The sequence below is a fragment of the Scomber scombrus genome, chromosome 6 (assembly GCF_963691925.1).
Source record: "Scomber scombrus chromosome 6, fScoSco1.1, whole genome shotgun sequence".
Taxonomy (NCBI): Eukaryota; Metazoa; Chordata; class Actinopteri; order Scombriformes; family Scombridae; genus Scomber; species Scomber scombrus.
The window spans coordinates 20,581,557-20,601,146 of NC_084975.1; the positions used below are offsets into that span (position 1 = coordinate 20,581,557).

Sequence of the window (19,590 nt, forward strand, 5' to 3'; positions counted from 1 at the left end):
AGGGCTACAAGAGGAGGAAGTGGCATGACACAAGGCTTTGTCACCTTTACTACTACTTTATGCTCGTGTTTGCAAAGATTACATTACCAGGAAATATGGTCTGACTCAGTGTAACAACGTGGTTTTGACCATCCGTCTAGCTCAGTATTTTCAATTACTGGCAGTTGTGGACATACTGTAATGCTCCCATTCAATTCTGAATATACAGTAAGCCTATTATAAGATATAGTCTATGATTGTGTATTAACTATTGTTGAATTATTTGGTACTGTAGCTACAGCAGCAGTATTGTGTATCCAAGGCAAATATCCTTCAGAGACAATAAGTCTTTTCTTAATTGTTCTTATCATATATGCTGCTGTACAGAGTCTATATGCACATAACCACCTGCACCAAGAAAAGTTGATATGTATTATTTCCCCTGTCAATTGGACAAATGTGACATTGCAGCATAGGATTTCAAATGGGTTTCTAAAACAAGATTTTAGTGTTTTTCAATGTTGTCCTGTTTCTCAAACATGCATTAAGATTGAATGAGAAGGGCAATCTGATGGTAGATATTGAATAATATACAGTATATCATACCATTTTAATCACTCAGGCTCACCATTTGGCTATTAAAATCTCACTGAAAATACAATGTAAAGTGGAACAACTCAATTGGGTAAAGTGGGATATCTGCAAAATGGAAAAGACATTAAAATATGATTTTATGATATGATGGTGTTTTTTTGAAAGTAAAACATTAGTTGTGCTGGTGCATTAGTTAAGATTTAAAAATCAAATATGGCAAAGGAAACTGTTATTTACTGTGCCAACAAACTTCTAACAAAAAAGAAGCACAAGAGATAACCAATAGATGAGTCTGATGAGAGACACAGTACACGATATCCAGTTTGTTGTTGTGGTTGCATTATTTCAGCTACTTTTGACAGCATTGTCGTACACCATCTATACGTCAAATCTGCTTTTAATTATTGTCCTGAACTGCAGAATTTAACAAGTGTCTGTATAGCATATATCCTCTTCCTAATGAAAAGGCACCGCTGGGATTCGAACCCAGGATCTCCTGTTTACTAGACAGGCGCTTTAACCAACTAAGCCACGGCGCCGCTGAAAAGCCTGCGGTTATTATTGGTCAGCATCGCCGTACTGTAGCCTATGACTTGATAATGGTTGGTCTATATAATTAGCCAATAACTCGAGTAAATGGGTCATTATGTACCTCCGACTACTAAAGAATGGCAAGAGGTTTATAAGCTTATTAATGCTACATGTATGGCTGATTATGCTTTATTGTGGTGTATGTTTTGGTTAAGTTACAACCGACGTAATGAGAAGAAAGCATACTAAATTAGTCTTATAATTATTTTCAGGTAACTTTCATCTTAATATGTTTGCCAGCAAAAAAACATAATAATGAATGTGAACTTGAAATGTGAGTCAGACCATGAAATCTTAGAAAAATAACTATTAGAGTGTTTTGTTTTAATGAAAGGAATACATACTAGTATGTATACTGTTTGTGAACCCCCCCCCCCCCCCCCGGTATATTGTTCCCAAAACTGTACCTCGTGTTCAGTCCTGTACTCAATAAAATGGGGAACAACAAACAAAAACACTAAAACAAAATTATATTCGACTCTGCTTCAAGTTTACTTTAATGACCAATTCAACACCTAATTTAATGTAGAAATACCTTTATTTTTAGAATACCCCTCCGCCCCCTAACCTCCAACCCTGTAATTTGATGTATTGTATTTTTATTTATTTATTTATTCTTTCGTACACTTATCACTTACCCAAAAGTCGTCTTCGACAGCCGCTGATATATATCGAGGGTGAGTTGCTATGGTAACAGCAATATTGCAGAAAGACGTACGAAGGTTAACGCCGACTTTTACACGTTAGTTTTTAGCTGTTAAATTGTTGATATTTTTAAGACAGATACTTTAAGTCAGTCCATCCCCATGATTGACACATGACTTCAACCAGACGTTATTAGTGGGAGGGTTTTAGGGTAGGATGTGTTTCCGGTTGACTTACTTCTTGTTCCTAGGACGGCGAAGTCATGGCCCGCCCTATTCTGCTTCTGATTGGCCAATCTCATGCCTCATGCCTAAAACTAACCAATCCAAACAACGCAGATAACGAGTTCTAGTCAATCAGAGGCGTCATAGGGCGGATTATGACTTTGTTATCCTAGGAAAAACAAGTGGTTACACATACACAAACACGCACGGACACACACGTGTGGAGGAAATCTGGCGTTCAATGTTGTCAGCACACTTGTGAATCTCACCAGACGCAGGTAGGTTAAAGTCAAACCTTTGGGTGGAAATGACAGTGCGAGTTGTAATATTAACAGTGAGTTTTTCTGCTTAGCTTTGCTGTTAGCAACATCAACCTTAGCCGGCGATGTTAGCTTATTGATGACACTGCGAATGCGCTAGCAGCAGGTTTGCTAACTTTTGAGTTAAAGCAATGTGTTTTATGCCCTTTTTCAGTGCCTGCGTCAAGTTCGGGCCCATAAAAAAGTCTCTGCAAGTGTTTGGCAGCTGGGAGACAAGACGAGTTTCCCAAATCCACACCTGTTTCGTGCTACCTCAGCCTCACAAGCGGTAATACAGTAGCATCGCCTTATAGGCCATTAATGTTGGTTCAGCTCAGTTCAGTCATGCTACATTATTACTGTTGCCTGTTTTGAATCAGCTGTTGTGCAGTAGTAGATACCATAATATATACTCCTGCTCCATAAACTTCAAATACAGCAGCAGTTAAATGTGTCACTGGGAATGTATTGTGATACAGTATGTATATAGACTGGTGCACCTTACCAAAATGTCATTCCTGGGTCATGTTATTAACTTATAATAGGGGTTTGTCATTAGATTTAAAGTGGAGCCATAGTGATCGAGCAGTTCACTTCCACAAAGACAATAGATCAAAAAAGTCAGAATTGACTCAGCCGAGAGTAAGGTATTCTTACAATTAGCCCCTAGTTTAGTTTAGATGAGCTTATGCAAATTAGGACATTAAATGACATAGAACAACATAGATGTCAGGTGTGAAATGATGAGGTCCAAACTTATTTTCATTGTCCTCCTTGATGTACAAATAGCAAAGATGCAGGAGACCGTGTGACTAGGTAATTCAAGAGATACAGGATTCAAGAGGTTTTACTGTCAACTGCACAGCAACACAGCAGATCTCAACAATAAAGTCAGTGAAATTTGACTTATTTAAGCTCTAGTAAGTAATAATATAATAAAATACCAGCAAGCTAACACAATAAATATTTAACCATCATAAATAAAATCACTCCATGTTACACAAATTACACAAGCATAGTAACTGTGATGGCCTGCACTTCCAAGTTTTCCTTAAACTAAAATTACTCAAAGGGGATTTATTAACGTTTGTTGTACCACATAACTTAAATAAAAAGGTATCCACGTTTGAACCTTGGCAAGCTCAAGTTGGGAATAGTAACTTTAGTCTGGTGGGTATGAATTTCCCCGGTCCTACAAAACTGGTCTGATTTAGAGATATTCAGGGGCTCAAGCAGAATAGCATAGTAAGTGCCCGCATCTTTTACCATGCCTCAACTGCAACACAGGAGATGCTTACTGTATAAAAGCGATGTTGTGATCCCTGCTTCAGGTACAGCTTTGTTGCAAGTCATTCCCTTAGCAGGCGTTCAGTCCAAAAACTGACCTGTGTTAAAACAACAGTTGGTCTGAACGCAGCCTTTATTCACTTAATTCCTGTTAGCTTTCTACTGTTTTGAACTGATAAAGACAAAAATGCCCTTATAATAACCCTAATGGTATCCTCAGCATTGTTGTATCAGACTTATAAAGGCTCCCTCTTTAGCCACAGAAGACATGATACAACTTCTTTCACCGTAGGAGTGAAGATGAAACTTTAAATTGTGTCCCTAAAATGTTTGCTTCTCTGTCTCACAGCTTGGTTGCAATGGCTGAATCAGAGCCCAAACCTGTGCCTGTCCAGATCAGAGAAAAGAGAGGTTGTCCAGAGGATGAGGAGGAAGATGCTTTGTCAAAAAGACCTAGAGTTGAAAGTGATCACGGGAATGGAGGTACTGCCCCCCGAGATGACGAGGAGGAGTTAGAGGTTGAAGAAAATAATGGAGAGGACGGTGAGACTTTTGCTGATATGATGAAGCATGGCCTCACCGAGCTGGATGTGGGCATCCTGAAGTATGTCAGTGATCATGAGGGCTTCTCAGGAATCCTGAAGGAAAGGTTTGTCCTTCAGAGAAATAGACTTTCACATTTTGTCTCAAATCATTGGGTTTTTTGTTTAATAGATCGTTTCTTTGGTTTGTGCTTATGCACAGGTATTCAGACTTTGTGGTGAATGAAATCAGCAAACAAGGCAAGATAGTGCATTTAGATGACCTCTCTATTCCTGCAGAAGTCCAGGTAAGATATTGGATTAAATTTCAGTTATTCAACTAAACGTCTCTTTACTATTTGTACATTTTCACATGGCTATTCCTAAAAGTTGACTTTATTACTTCTTAATATGTTTGTGTGTGTTTGTTTTGTGTTAGGAAGTTCCAGAACCTCAAGAGGAGGTGCAAGAATCTGATTTGCTGACTGAAGAGCAGAAAAAGCAACTCGGGGAACTGCAGCTCTTCAAGAATAAAGAGGACAATGTCTCCATTGAGGTGAGTGTACTGGATACGTTAACCATTATTTCCAATTTTCTTATATCTGAGAGTCAGAGTTATTATCTTCTCCTTTCTTTGCATTGAAGGTGGTGGATGATTCAAAAGAGAAGCGGACGCTGGTCCACAAAGCCATCAAAACTCAGTTTCCTGGTCTGGAAACAAAGACAGAGGACAAAGAAGGTCGCAAGTTCATAGTAGCCTATCACACTGCTGGGAAGAAAGCTTTAGCAGGTATTTAGAGAGGAGAAAGAACCACATACTAAACATCATAATTAATTTAATGATCAGTGTAAGGATTTAATGCATGTCTTGTTTTGTTGTTTTTTCATCTGTTGCAATGCATGTGGTCACAGCTGAATCCCAAAGCAATGGAATACAATGCACCCTCTTGTGCATGTGCATGCTTAACATACCTGCATGATTTTTCTCAGATTTTTAGTCTTAAAGATATTTGAACAAGCATTTATTTGATTATGGACTCATCATATTGTTCAGTTGAATGCTCATTGAGATTATGACTTAGTATGTTCAGACTGAACAGATTAAAAGACAGCAGAACTACCTTGGTGCCTTGAAAAGACCTTTCACTCGTGTTGCATAAACCATTTAAATACCACACTCCACTCGTAGGCCCATGCATGCAGATCTCACCCCTGACAACTCGTCCCACAGTATATAAGCATCTCTTTCTTAGTAACACTATTCTATCCTCCTTTTGCTCTTCTCTGGTGGATAGAGGTCAAAACAACTGCAGGTAAGAACTAATTCTCCACACAAGCACAGAGGCAGTTGGGTGAGGTTAAAACAGGTTTAGGTGCTGTAATAACAGTTCAAATATATTTCCATTCTATAGATAAAAATAATATTGATTTGAAAAACTAAGGGTTTTGGCTGAAAGTTGGTTTCTGTATCGTGCTCAGAAAAGTGTGGAAGTTGAACATCTGTAAAGGTATAGCTGGAATCTTGGGATGCCTCTGAAGTGATATGTATATTTGTAAATATGAATCAATGATCATGACCTCATATTTTCATACTCTGTATTTCAGTACAATTTTTTTTCTGTCTCCATGAAAGCCCCAAGGAAACACTTCTGGCCCAAAAACCGTGGCAGTTTCTGTCACTTTGTCCTGTACAAGGAGAACAAGGACACCATGGATGCTATCAACGTGCTTTCAAAGTTCCTCAGGTCTGAAGGAAGCATTTATCATTTGCTTTGTAAAAAGTGATTAGATAATCAAAGAGAGTCTCTTTGCACAATGATATGTGATTGAGGTTTTGATGCTATGTACAATGATACTTTCTAGGGTTAGACCCAATATGTTTTCCTACATGGGAACCAAGGACAAGAGAGCCATCACTGTGCAGGAGATTGCCGTGCTCAAGTGAGTGTGTAACTAATCACTACATTAATACATTGTGCATTCATTCTAAGATTTTCTGTGGATGATTAAACTATACAAGTTGCATTTTGCCAGCGCTGGAGGTGTTTTTGCTCTTTCTCGTTGGTGGATCAGGTTGTTGTACAAGATCAGTAATGAAAGAAACGTTTTCTCTGTCTGCTCAGGATCACAGCAGAGAGGTTGTCTCACCTCAACAAGTGTCTCATCAACCTCAAGCTGGGAAATTTTTGCTACAAAAACCACCCTTTAAAGCTGGGGGAACTGCAGGGCAACCACTTCACTGTGGTCATCAGGTCAGCAGATGTTATCACACTTTTTATTATTATTCCATTAATGTGCTTCATTGTGGATGCTGCCTACCTAAAACCTGGTAGCGGTAATCAACCAATGGCTGTCTCTTACAGGTGTTAATGCAGCTGGCATATTCTTAAGTTGCACTACACGATAAAAAAGACCAATTACAACCCAAATCAAATCATGATAGTTGATAACTTTTATTTTTTAACAGAATGCAGTTCACCCTAAATAGTCAACACATGTTGTGCAATAATTTATTATGCAAGAATTTATTGTGCAAGAGTTTAATCTGACTGACTGTTAGCTCAAATAACAGGATTGAGATTCAACTAGGGGTGTGACGATACACTCAGCTCACAAGACGAGACGAGATATTGGGTTCACGAGATCGAGACAAGACAAGATTTAAACTATACACAGAAATAAAAGTAAATTGCACAAATCCTGTATCACATAAATACACAAGTAGAACAACATATAAATTGTGTTATAATTTGGTAGTGTGACTCATTTTACTTTTTGCATCATTAGGCTTCCATAGCTGCGCTAGAATCCTCCGCTCCTCCTACCTCAGGCTTTCAGTGTAGAGACCTGAGATCAACCTGCTCCTCTCCTCATATAATACTTCTGACTGAGATCTTCTCAGCAGGTAGAAGCTGCAACAAGGTTAATGATCCACACGTGACATTATAAAAAGAACACATGACTTGCAAATGATCGATAGAAAACCTATCGTCTTTTTTTTTTTGGTGCGCCCCTTAATTATAACTTCGCGAGACAAAATTTGCATCGACGAGAAATATCGTCTCGCAAGATCTCGTCACACCCCTAGATTCAACTAATCAAAACCATGTTTGATATGATCATGAAAGGGTCTAAATGGTATGATTATTGAAGTCTGAATGAAGAAGACTTTAACAAAAAAAATAGAACTATAAGCTTCACAAAGATGTTTCTTCAGTGTCTTTCAGATTGGATTGCTTTGATTGTAAATGTGTAATAAACATTTTGCATGGTCACTGTGTTCAGTTAGTACACTTCTATTGTCATGTTTATATCTAATGTATTACTAGCTATCAGGTGCTCCCACGTATATGATCCCAGGTATTCTGTAAAGATTTGCAAATGCCACTTGTGTCTTTTTTTGGTTATAATGCCTCCATTTTGGAAAAATGTAGTATATACTCTTGAAATTGTTGAGTCATTTTGTCACTACTGTTAACCTTGTTCCAAGAGTATATGACACATTGATGTATTGGTTAACATGTTTGTATGTCAGAAACATCTCAGGAACAGATGCGCAGGTCCATCAGGCCATGACATCCCTCAAGCAGACGGGCTTCATCAACTACTATGGCATGCAGCGCTTTGGCACCACAGCTGTGTCTACGCAACAAGTTGGCAGGTGAAGTGGAGATACTGATATGAATTACTAATACATAAAAATAATATTTATTTTATTTTATGTAGTACCTTTCATCAAACTTACAAAGTGCTTCACAGTTAAAACAGAACAATAAAATATGGCACATGGCAAAAGTTGTGGCACAATGGAAAACTCAAGTGTTGATTCATGCATTTGTCGGGCAGGGCCATCTTGAAAAATGACTGGAATGCAGTGGTGGATTTAATACTGAAGCCTCGTCCTGGGGGTAATAAACTATTTTTGACACTTTTTTTTTTCTTCCACCTGTAAAATGGCTCTGTTGCATTTCTAATATTTCTGTTTTTATTGGTTTCTCCAGCAGAGAAAGAATTCTTGGTCCGCTGCAGGGAGGAATGGGCAAAAACTCAGGACCCAGAGGCAGCCCTGAAAAAACTGCCCAACAAGCGCTGTGTGGAGGGACAGCTGCTGCGAGGCCTGTCCATGTACGGCACGAAGAATATCGTTACTGCATTTGGACTGGTTGGTTTTCTATTAATAATGCTATTAATTTAAAATGGGCAGGTGATCAACTTAAATGATAAGAAATAAGAGTCGGTCAAAGTGCTCTCATAACCAAACTAGAGCTACAATGATTAATGGATGAATCAATTAGTTGATTGACAGAAAATGAATCACCAATTGTTTTGTTAATAGATTAATCACTTTAAGCCATTTCTCAGAAAAACTGCTAACATTCTTTGTTTTCATTGTTTAAATGTGAATATTTTAGTTTCTTTAGTCCTCTATGATGACTGAATATCTTTAGTTTGTGAACTGTTGGTCAGGACAAAACATGAACCTTATGTCACATATTGGGTTTTGTGAAATCATCATTCATCATTTTCCCAATTTTCTGACTTTCTTAAGACCAGACTAATTAATTAATTGAGATGAATCGATAATGAAAATCATTTTTAGTGGCAGCCCTAAACCAAACTGCTGAGTGACCAAAAGTATGACTATTGTACTTCACACATGGAAAGTTTCAATATGTGTATGCGTATACATTTAAATCAGGATATAGCAGAAACCCTTCAGGGATAGAAAAAAAAAAAAAAATTTCACTAGCAATTTATTTATATCCCAAGTTCATTCTCATGACGATTATTTGTTCTTTTTCCAGATCCCCCGCAACAACCGTCTGATGTACATCCACAGCTACCAGAGTGTGGTGTGGAACACTATGGTGAGCCGCAGAATCGAGGCCTTTGGACTGAAGGCTGTGGAGGGAGACCTGGTGCTCAAAGGAAGTTAGTAGTTCACTTTTTCTGCTGGCTAATGTTGTTATCAAGATCATGTCTCTCTTGAGATAATGTAAAATAAATTAAAAGAAATCTCTTCTCTAACATTTTAAGCTTAATGCTTAAAATGTTTCCCAAATCAATGTAGATTATATAGCAATTTCTTTATAGCTTTATTCAAAGCAACCAAAACAATCCTGTTACTATCTAAGTAAAATCTATAAAAGACTATGGGAGCTTTCCAACCAAGAATTTATCTCATGTCTCTCTAAGACAAATATTGGGTTCAGAAAACTGCATTTAATTTCACAGGGTCTCAATTTTCAAAGTGACCACGTTTAAAAATTGTTACTCAAACAGCATTTTCAGCCTCATGGTGTTATGACGGAAGTTACGCTTGCTGATGTGTTGTTTCTCTTGTTCATAAAGCAACAGCACACGTACTGTCTGCTGAGGAGGCAGAGAACTGCCCCATCCACGACATTGTAATGCCGCTGCCAGGCTTCGACGTCATCTACCCCTCACACCACGGTAAGACGTGGCTCTGTTTTATTTAGAGTTCACATATTTTCACAGTACAAGAAAGGATAGCTGTGAAAACCAACATTGGGTGGTTGTAACACTAATTTATGTGAAAATGACAACACCCATTCCTCTTTCTTACACACACAACAATAGAAATATCTGAATTGGAAATAAACATACAACAGAAAAGTAAATAACAAATGTTGTTCTGGGCATTTAATTGTGCGTCATTACAGTAATGTTTGTGTCTGTGTGTCAGTGGGTAAAGGTTACAGAGAGATGCTCTCTGCAGACGGGCTGGACATCGACAACATGAGACACAAAGTGAGGGACTACTCTCTCGCTGGAGCCTACCGACGCATCATCATCAGACCCAGTGATGTCAACTGGTTAGTCTACTCAGCCCTCTGTTTGGACAGCAAATTAAACTCGTGTATTATTTATTATTATTGTGTAATACCAAGGCTTTAATGGTGTAATATCAGCCACATTACAATACTCAGGCTTATTGTGTGCTGCACATTGTTTCTAATATTGTGCCATCATTTCACAGCTGGTGGGTCTATAAACTGTTGCGTTGTGGTATATCTTTGTTTTCCATGTAGGGAGGTGATTCAGTATGATGACCCCAGGATCTCCCTGGTGCATACTGATTTTGAGAAACTGGAGAACAAACCCGGCCCTGTCTTCAACAAAGGTGAGTTAGGACAAGGGGGTGTAACATTAGCATACATAACAAATTGCTTAAAATAGTTTGTCGTCCAGATTTTGCTCCTCAGATGATTATTATTTGGTATTGATAGGAGCAGTATTTACTAGAGTTTATAGTAAATCAGTCTCCCTTGCAACGAGAACTGCCAAGAATAAGCTTCGTCCCCACTGGTCATACACCAGAGGTTATCATTAAAAAAGGGAATCTATAGCCTTTTGGTGCTGCAAATGATATTTTCCACTTTTTTTTAATGCTCAGGAAGGTCTTTGATTGCATTTTAAATAAACAAAAATAATAAGCCATGGATGTGCAGTAGCTGGACTGTACTAGATTTTCCACATTGATGAAAGTGACATAAGCTTGAAGCAGTCAATTTGGGGGAGATTAGGTGTATAGTGTTGAGAGACATGGATAATAATTGTTTTGTTTGTCATCTAATAAGTATAAAATGGCAAGTTTGTTTGACAGCTTCCCTCCCTATTCACAGCCTAATTCAGTATTTCTCTCTCTCTCCCCTGACAGAGGGGAAGTATCAGGCTCTGCGGATGGAGTTCTCCCTGCCTCCCTCAACTTATGCTACCATGGCGATCCGAGAGGTCCTCAAGTTGGACACTAGCATCAAGAAACAGACGCAGCTCAATACCACCTGGTTCAACTGAGACTAAAACACATTGTGACTTGAGCTGGACTGCTGCAGGCTGCAAAGCACCTGTCTACTGTGGCTACTTACTGTTGTGAGTGTCTTAAATGTATTATGTTTGCGTGAGACAGAGAGCAGCTTGGTTCTGTGTGAACCCCAAAAATAACTTCTTCGAAGTACAGAGGGCAACGATTTATCATTATTTAGCTTCTCCTTTTTTAATGTTTTTACTTTCTCTAAAATGTTTCTGTGCTGCACAGATAAAGCATATTTTGACAATGATTTAAGTAAACCTTGTGCTTTCAGGGTGCTTGCTCACAGTCCTTGCTGGACACAATGATCAGCATGCACTGTTTGTACAGAAATATGAGTTTTTGTTTTTTAACTTTCATCTGAATGTGTGAATGGAAAATTCCTCTGAAGCGAGAAATTAAAAATGTTGAAAGGTTGAGTTGACAGTCTGCAGTCTGCCTTTATTGTTGTAACCATGATAATAGTTAGTGTGGTGGTGTTTCACAGGGGATTTAGTTGAACCACTTTTTGTGTTTGTCCCTATTAAAAGATGTTCCCAGACTTCCATAGGAAGCTGTCCTATGTGGATTAGACACTGTTAGATAAACACTGCTTCCCTCTTCTGGCCATCGAGGGAATATGTCCTTCCAGTGGAGGATCTAAAATGTATTTTAGGCTCTTATCAGTCTACTGCTGGTCAAAACAGGCTCTGTGGAGCTGGCCATCTGGCAGTGTGGCATATGCCAGTCGGCAGGATACAGCTGCCCTCTCAAACTAAATGCAGTTACTAATCATATCGTTCACCCTGGGGCTATATCTGCCCTCCTAGCTTTGGATCATTTCTCTGTTTTTATACTGTTTGTACCATCTATGACCTGCTATACCACTGTTTTTACATAGAGCACAACCAAAGTAGGGATTACATTTTTCAAAAAGTCACAAAAAGAGGTAGTGGGAGAAAGATTTTTATTTATTATATCCAATTGCAATCAAACTTCATTTAGTTAATTTAGTTCACATTTATTGACATTTATCAAAATATAAATAAAAGGGTCTTCTGCAAAAATTTTGAATAGATTTTGAACCTGCTTTTGACTAACAATAAAAATATGCTGAACTCAAGTTATTACTGCCATCTAGTGTGGTACAAGTTAACCTGTTCAGATGTATATTAGAATATTCTTGAAATGTATATCATCATAAAACTCTAAAATGAAAGATATGAATGTGGATACTGGCCCAGTTTGTCCTGAATTGGTCATCTGGGTTTTATTATGAGAGGAGCACTAGTGCTACAGTTGAGTGGCTGGATGGCAAAATGTAAAACCGTTGGTCTAATCTGTCTGTACTGAACAAAAGGCCTACAGAGGCAGGTGTAGTTCATACACTCACTCATTAAGCCACAGTGGATAAGCTCTTCACTGAAGATAAAGTGGGAGCGAATGAAGGGCACAACCATGTAGGCTATACATTTGTCATAGTTACTTCATCAACAACCAAAGCTGAGTAATGTACTGTCAAACATTATTTAAATTATAATTAATATGTTGAAAAATAAATAAAGGTCTTTGAACATATTTTGAAATGTTAATTTGGTTACAAACAGGATATACCATTTTAAAACATCAGATTTTAACATATGATCTTTGGGAGCAACATGTGTAACAAAATAATCAATGTTCCATTTACTAGCTTCTCAAAGCTGTAAACCACATGTTGTGGACTTCATCTGTCATCATAGTTCAGAAAAGGTAGTAAAAGAGACCAAGATTTTTTTCTGTTGTTGTAATACTGGTGACTATTCATTTGTTTTTTCTGAAATGTGGAACAATATTTTAAATAGCATGCAAGCTGCCACTAAATTTCATTAGAAGTATTATTAGGTTTTTAATCACATAAACTAGATAATTAATGAATGATTTAAGTGTTAGATTAAATTATTGGTGTCAATATCAAGCAACTAAATCAGATTATTAAGTGTGGTGCAGGGCATTGTTATCACTACTAGCAGGAACACAGTTGTCATAGAAGATCTGGAAAGACTTGCCAACATAAGTTACCCTCTTGAGAAACTCCTCCAGCTGCTGGACTGTCATCTCTTGAACCTTATTATTGTCACGGTCATTGAGCCCGTTAGATGCAAAGGCAGGGAACTTGGAACGCTCAGAGTATGGAGCATTGTGGTCAAAATCAACACAACAGTAGGCTGACCAGAGGAAGGTGGGGATGCCTAAGCGGTTGATGTTCTGACGGCGGATTGTTTGCCCAGAGGTCGTGATCCCGGTGACCACGTAGGCCGTGCCTCGACAGTAGTTGTTGAGCCGTTTGCGGATGGTGTGCTCGAAATGTTTCCAGGGACCAATGTTGAACTCTCGGACCTGAGGAACTACATTTGTTAGAGTGTAGGTGGCTGCTTTGTCATCAGGGTCATCCTGGTGCTCCTCTGGATTCAACTGGCCTCGCTCAAAGATCACAGTGTTAGAGTAGTCTTCCAGCACGGCCTGAGCATCTGCAAAACTACTATGAATTTCTTCTGAAGGGAAGTGCTGCATCTCCCGAGACTCAGACAGGGTGGAGAGCTGCAGGAAATCAACATAACGGTTAATACCATAAAATAGTTTCCTAATGATCTTTCCAAAAGTCCTTCCTGTAAACACTAGAAATCATCCAAGCTTTTTTTTTAAATCCTAAAGGTGAAAGACAGATAATCCAACTATTCCTACCTGTGGTTCATACATCCAAGGCACATCTGTCCTCCTGGAGCCATCCGTGCGCTTGAAGGTGTATGCAGAGTAGACGGGGATCCGGTTGACAGTGTCATATAAAGTGACATATCGGGGTTTTCCTCCGTAGAACTGGCAAATCTTTTTAAACGGCTGATCCTCAAGCCCTCGAGGCATTGTGCCCATGTACATGAACTGTTTACATTCAGGTGAGAGTTTCTCCTGCACCTCTGCTCCTGTCATCATGATAACAAGCAGGAAGATGAGCACTTCATCTATTCTGTAGAGAGTCATGATGAAATGTGCAGTGTGTCTCCAGAGTGTGATGAATCCCTTTGAAATGTTTTCCTACTGTGTGGACGTTGCCTCCTCTGTGCCTCACATGCAGGCATAATATGCAAATTTTTATCTTCTCCTCTTTGCAAGTGCTAAACCATTGCCATGCCTGGAAAGCCATTAACAAACTCCAGTGGCCATTATAGGCACAGGGAGGTTCTGAGTTAATCTGACTGATCAGGTTGAAGTTATAACGGGAATTATGCTAAAGCATCACTAATTATCAATTGTGTAACTTCTACTAAATGCCACACTTACTGTGACATTTACACACTTACTATGACATTGATTTGTTAAAACCAACTTAAGCTGAATTTTTTTCAGGGATGCCAAAGTTTCCAAAGTTCCCAATGGTTGAATTTGGTGGATATATGTTTAAAAAATGAATGTGTCCATTTGATGGCAGGAAATATCAGTAAAACGTTATTCTAAGTCCCACTTTCTAGTATTTATAAGCAGTATATAAATAGTTAATAAATGGTTTATAACACAATATTATGTAGTTGTAGTGCACATGGTCTATTGATGTACTGTAGCTGTCAACAAATATAACTCCTACTGTGAATACCCAAAAGTGGAGGCTACTGTATAAACAAAAAAATGATGACAATATAGTAAAACACAGTTGTAATAATGGATAATGGAACATGTCTTCATAGGATATAATTGTTGACTGCACATTGATAAACACTTAAAATGTCCTTATATCTGCTTACAACTATAGCATGTAATAAACATTTATTAAATGTGATATAGAATGTATATGACACTGACACAGAGTGGTAAAAATTTGATTTTATCAACTAAAAAGGGGCAAAACTTAATGTTGAAGGGGTTAAAAAAATGTTAAGAGAATATCTCACTTAGAGGAAGGTTAATCAAACATCTAGAAGAGCAACTATTTCCTGGTCAATAAAACTGTGTAATCTCAACCTATTAAAAGAAGCAATGTTGTCAAGGATATTTTGTTATTATATACAGTATATTTATTTATTTAATGCTCAAGCAGTAGGTGTGTATTTGGAAGCCCCTGGGACCATTTTGTCACAAAAATGTTAATGAAGCCCCTCTTCAAGCGCATCTCTGCCCCTATTGTTTCCCACTGTGATGCTCTGCCCACAGTCTTCCTCTCAATGAAACAGTTGTGTTTACTCTGCCTTTCTTTCCTCCTGTGTGTGTGTGTGTGTGTGTGTGTGTGTGTGTGTGTGTGTGTGTGTGTGTGTGTGTGTGTGTGTGTGTGTGTGTGTGTGTGTGCGCGTGCGTGCGTGCGTGTGTGTGTGTGTGTGTGTGTGTGCGTGTGTGTGTGTGTTTTCCAGTGAGAGAAAAGACAGAGGAATGTTTTTGGAAACATCTGTTCCCATAACAACAGGTTGATGGCAACATGACCTCTGCCTCTGTGGAAACAAACCCTTCCTGTTTACTGTTGGACCATCTCCACAGTTTACACTGTAACCCCATGCTGACCTACAGTATCTATCCATGTATCTTATATCTGTATCAATCACTGTGGCTGAGAATACTTTAAACCCCAAAATGTCTCTTACGCTCATGTTTGCAAGTGTAAGAGCATTTCTTCCTTTCTATTTTCTTTTAATTGTGCATTGCCTTCTTCCCCGGCATAGATATTGTCCCTCATTTTCATGTGTTGTAATTTGCAAATACAGGCAAAAGCTATCTGGCTAGTAAGGTGACACAGTAAGTACTATTGCACTAATCAAATCGTTAAAGGGATCAAATTAAACAGATAGGTGCAATGCTATTTGAAATAAACTACATCAATGACAAAAGTAATGACTGCATTGCAACATTTTCTTAAAATAGACAATGTTTTTTAATGTGTTTAAAACTGTAAGATCAGTTTACAGATGTCAGTTGTTACAATGATACATTTTTTTCTCATGATACACATACAGTGGCAGCTGGACACCATGATCCCAAAGTGCCTACCAACAATTTTCCTGTAAATGTTCAGTTGGGGTGTCAGCTGTTAGCAGTGTTTGCAATGTCTCCTGGTTTACTGGCTCATAACAGGTTTGTGCACAGCAGCAGCAGATTCTTGCATGTCTTCACTGTGAAAAGTGTTTGTGTCTGTGTTAAAAATTCTTGAAGATAAAATCATATGTCTTGCACTGATCTAACACAGGGAGAAAGCCTTCAGAAAGAATATTTAGACTACACAACACAATAGTGCAACTCAAACTTTTAAATTTTACAGTAAGAGATAACACAGCTGTGAGTTAGGAACCACTTTCATCTGAAAACTGTCAGTATTGTTCCAGTTTACACAACATATACATAAATCAATGGTTTGAGGGCCTTTTGAATGTATTCATGATGTCTCTGCTTCTATTCTGATATTGCAGTCTGACTATGAATGTGAAGGCTGTTAGCTGTTTTTGTCCTCTGTGTGTGTGTGGGTTGCTACATTTGGCCACTTTATACTCTGTGTGTCTTTGAGCATGTGGGACACTGAAAACAAAGAGTGTGTTTGTGTTTGTGTTTGTGTTTGCGCTCATCTGTGTACATGCATTTGGATGTGTTTGTGTCTGTGCATTGAGACTATGAGCAGGCCAGAGGATCGGGGGCTCTGTTTGTGTGCCTGTTTGTGTGTCTCAGGTTTGTGTGTGCATGGGGGGGAGGGATTGGGGGGTTCATTGTGTCGCTTGGGAGGTGTGTGTGTTTGTGTTGAGGGGGGATGTTTGCAGGTCTCGTAACTTTCTGTTGGGGTGGTCTGGTTTAAAAACAAGAGAAAGGAGGATTCTAGGTGTGTGCATGTGTGTATATGCGTGTGTGTGTGTATGTGTGTGTGTGTGTGTGTGTGTGTGTGTGTGTGTGTGTGTGTGTGTGTGTGTGTGTGTGTGTGTGTGTGTGTGTGTGTGTGTGTGTGTGTGTAGGGGACACCGCTATATATTCAGACTTAAGATGAAGACACACCTCCCTTAGCTGACAAAGTACTGTACCGTTACAGAGATTGAGAGAGGATGAGTCACAGAGAGAAAGTGAGACAAGAGAGGACAGGATAAGAGGACATAGGCTCACTTTGCCCCACAATGATATCTTTGAAAAGATTTTGCACAAATTGATGGAGTAACTCAAGGTAAGTGTCTGTTGTGAGCATCATTATAATAACTTTGAGGTCTGAGCCCTTATTTAGAATAGCTAGGATGCAGATTTTAAAATGCAAAACATGACCAAATTAACAGTATGTATGCATATCATTTTAGCACATTAAGATTAAAGACAAAAACAAGCACATTGATTTATCACTCTGAAAAATGTAATATATATAATATGTGAGCCGGACAGAAAAGACTGTATGGATGCCTTTTAAAACATACTGGGAGGTACTGTAAGACAGCACGTGTCCAAGATTTGATTCAGTTCTTATACATGTTTCTGTATGTTCAGGTTATCTTGTTTAAATAAAATAATAAAATAATTGTGTGCTGCCAGCGTGGCCTGAAATGGTCGTCTTATCAATAACTTTATATGTTCAGTATTAACAATACTTATTCCTGTTGCAACAGTTTTGTGATATCTCTGCATTTCATTGTTTTTATAGACCATCGTCCAAGTTAAAAGAGAAGTGGAAACATCCAATCCACCACTGGACTTCCACCATTCTGGGACCTCAGATTTTTGGCTTCTCGACATTGTATTAATAACTTATCGGAGCATCCCATGATTTTAACGCCAGATCACTTCACGTAGAATCCAGGGAGATGGACAGACAGATGTCAGACGCCGACTTCCTCACCTCCCCCTCCCCTTCTCCAACTCCCCTCTTCCACTGCGACTACAGTGACTGGTCTCCCTCCTTCTCCATCATCCCATCAGTCTACCTCATGGCCTTCCTGGTTGGTTGCCTCGGTAATGGATTGGTTCTTTGGGCCTACCTGGACCGAGCCGAGGGGAGGAGAAAGAGTACAGGAGAGAAAAACTACACAGGAGTTGGGAAGTTCTGTTGCAAAAGCATTTTCAGAAACAATCAACAGAACATTAGCAATGCTGGTAGAGTTCACCGTGGCTCTTTTCCTAAAAAGAACAAAGCCTCAGGACAAAGCCACAGACCCTCCTCTCATTCCTCTACCTCCTCCTATCCTCCTTCCATCCCACGTCCGTCTCGTTCACTGACAGACTCTCTTATAGCTAGTTTAGCTTTAGCTGACCTCTGCTTCCTTGTAACTCTCCCTCTTTGGGCCGTCTACACAGCGATGGGATACCACTGGCCATTTGGCCAACCCCTCTGCCAAATCAGCAGCTTCCTCACTGCTCTCAACATGTATGCCAGTGTCTTCAGCCTGAGCATGCTCAGTGTGGAGCGGTACTGGGTTCTGACTGGGCGCCGGCACTCCAGCCACCACGCCCCGCAGCGCTGCCCCAGCAGGGCTCTGTGGATACTTGGAGGAGTGTGGGCGCTCGCAGGAGTCCTGGCACTTCCTGGTTTGCTGCTGCGCTCTGTACGGGAGATGGAGCTTGAACCTGAATCTAATGAATCGGATGATTGGCAGCTAGAGCCAGATCACCCTGATGACCCTGGATCTGTCTTCCTCTCCTGCCAGATGGATTACTCCATGCTGATTGGAGCACAGCTGGAGGAAACAGACAGGGAGTGGGCTGAGATTTGGTGGGCAGCTGCATTGAGCTTGAAGTCAACTCTAATTGGCTTCCTGCTTCCTCTTGTCATTTTGCTGGTCTGCTACTGCTCATTGGCTCAGCTCCTCAGTAGGCATTTTGGTCGGGGTCCTCGCCCTGACCGCAGGTGCCAGCGCAGACTCCTCAGGGTCATTGTCACCTTAGTGATGGCGTTCTTCCTGTGCTGGCTGCCCCTGCATGTTAATAAAACTGTTTCCCTGCTGATGGAGTTTGGATTTGTCCCGTACTCCTGTTCTTTAGATCAGATCTTACTAGCTGCTCACCCATATGTCACTTGTTTAGCTTACCTCAACTCCTGCCTCAACCCACTCCTCTACGCTGCCTGTGACCCTTCATTTCGGAAGAGATGCAGAGGAGCTCTACTTCTGTTGTGCAGGAGAGGAGGAGAGAGAAAGGAGGGGAAGGAGGATAGAGGAGAGGGAGAGAAAGAAGAAAGGAGCTCAGCTTTCCCCACAAGAACGCAGGAGGAAACAGCAGATAGGACCGAGGATGAGAGAGTGGAAGAAGCAAGTGGGGCGGTCACTGAGGGGTGAGAGCACCCATCTGCTCACTCTCCAATGGACTAAATGCCAAACCAAACAAAAGTGTCCAAGATATTAATACACACTTTCCTTAGACTCTGTGTGTCATATGTCAATATTCTTAAAATAAACATCTTCGTGAAATGAACACTCTTGAATTCATAGACATATATTCTCTGGTTCCATCCATACAAATCCCACAGAAAGCGTGCCAACATATCCTCCGATATAGTCTCTGGCAGACTAAATATTCTTGTCATATGATCTGTTTCTATGTTTCTATTTGTACTCATAATATGATCTGGGTTGTTTATTGATTTTTTGGTGCACTGTTTTTATATTAAAATAAGAATCCTGTGAACTCACACTAGTCTTTTTTTTTTTTAAAGAAAAGAAAATCTG

The 19,590-nt window shown here is 39.6% G+C and overlaps 3 protein-coding genes and 1 non-coding gene across 5 annotated transcripts; 2 read left to right on the top strand and 2 right to left on the bottom strand.

The window, feature by feature from the left end:
* Nucleotides 1-1,038: 1,038 nt before the first annotated feature.
* trnat-agu (transfer RNA threonine (anticodon AGU)) lies at nt 1,039-1,112 on the bottom strand. The gene has a single exon. It is a non-coding gene; the product is annotated as a tRNA-Thr (tRNA).
* Nucleotides 1,113-2,227: 1,115 nt separating this feature from the next.
* pus7 (pseudouridine synthase 7) lies at nt 2,228-11,391 on the top strand. 2 transcript variants are annotated; one of them, XM_062420411.1, is made up of 17 exons: nt 2,228-2,311; nt 2,508-2,621; nt 3,969-4,268; nt 4,364-4,448; nt 4,580-4,696; nt 4,786-4,930; nt 5,774-5,885; nt 6,004-6,081; nt 6,264-6,392; nt 7,676-7,801; nt 7,987-8,048; nt 8,142-8,302; nt 8,946-9,072; nt 9,493-9,594; nt 9,848-9,977; nt 10,194-10,285; nt 10,823-11,391. In XM_062420411.1, the coding sequence occupies exons 3-17, from the start codon at nt 3,979-3,981 to the stop codon at nt 10,957-10,959; spliced, it is 1,893 nt and encodes a 630-aa protein (XP_062276395.1). In that variant the 5' UTR covers nt 2,228-2,311; nt 2,508-2,621; nt 3,969-3,978; the 3' UTR covers nt 10,960-11,391. The 2 variants fall into 2 exon arrangements, with proteins under 2 accessions (XP_062276395.1, XP_062276396.1); XM_062420412.1 differs by having other exon boundaries at nt 8,145-8,302.
* A 1,534-nt stretch (nt 11,392-12,925) lies between these two features.
* LOC133981787 (endonuclease domain-containing 1 protein-like) lies at nt 12,926-13,969 on the bottom strand. The gene is made up of 2 exons (XM_062420640.1): nt 13,676-13,969; nt 12,926-13,531 (listed from the first exon to the last, which is right to left on the bottom strand). The coding sequence occupies exons 1-2, from the start codon at nt 13,967-13,969 to the stop codon at nt 12,926-12,928; spliced, it is 900 nt and encodes a 299-aa protein (XP_062276624.1).
* Nucleotides 13,970-17,745: 3,776 nt separating this feature from the next.
* On the top strand, nt 17,746-19,200 carry aplnr2 (apelin receptor 2). The gene has a single exon (XM_062420641.1). The coding sequence runs from the start codon at nt 17,746-17,748 to the stop codon at nt 19,198-19,200; it is 1,455 nt and encodes a 484-aa protein (XP_062276625.1).
* Nucleotides 19,201-19,590: the final 390 nt, after the last annotated feature.

Bases quoted from the DNA above. Each gene is read 5' to 3' on its own strand.
- pus7 (XM_062420411.1), top strand. From the start codon at position 3,979: ATGGCTGAATCAGAGCCCAAACCTGTGCCTGTCCAGATCAGAGAAAAG. The intron at 4,931-5,773 runs GTATTTAGAGAG...TCTCCATGAAAG, and splicing joins TGGGAAGAAAGCTTTAGCAG to CCCCAAGGAAACACTTCTGG. The intron at 10,286-10,822 runs GTGAGTTAGGAC...CTCCCCTGACAG, and splicing joins CGGCCCTGTCTTCAACAAAG to AGGGGAAGTATCAGGCTCTG.
- LOC133981787 (XM_062420640.1), bottom strand. From the start codon at position 13,969: ATGACTCTCTACAGAATAGATGAAGTGCTCATCTTCCTGCTTGTTATC. The intron at 13,532-13,675 runs GTAGGAATAGTT...GATTTCCTGCAG, and splicing joins CTTGGATGTATGAACCACAG to CTCTCCACCCTGTCTGAGTC.
- aplnr2 (XM_062420641.1), top strand. From the start codon at position 17,746: ATGTCAGACGCCGACTTCCTCACCTCCCCCTCCCCTTCTCCAACTCCC.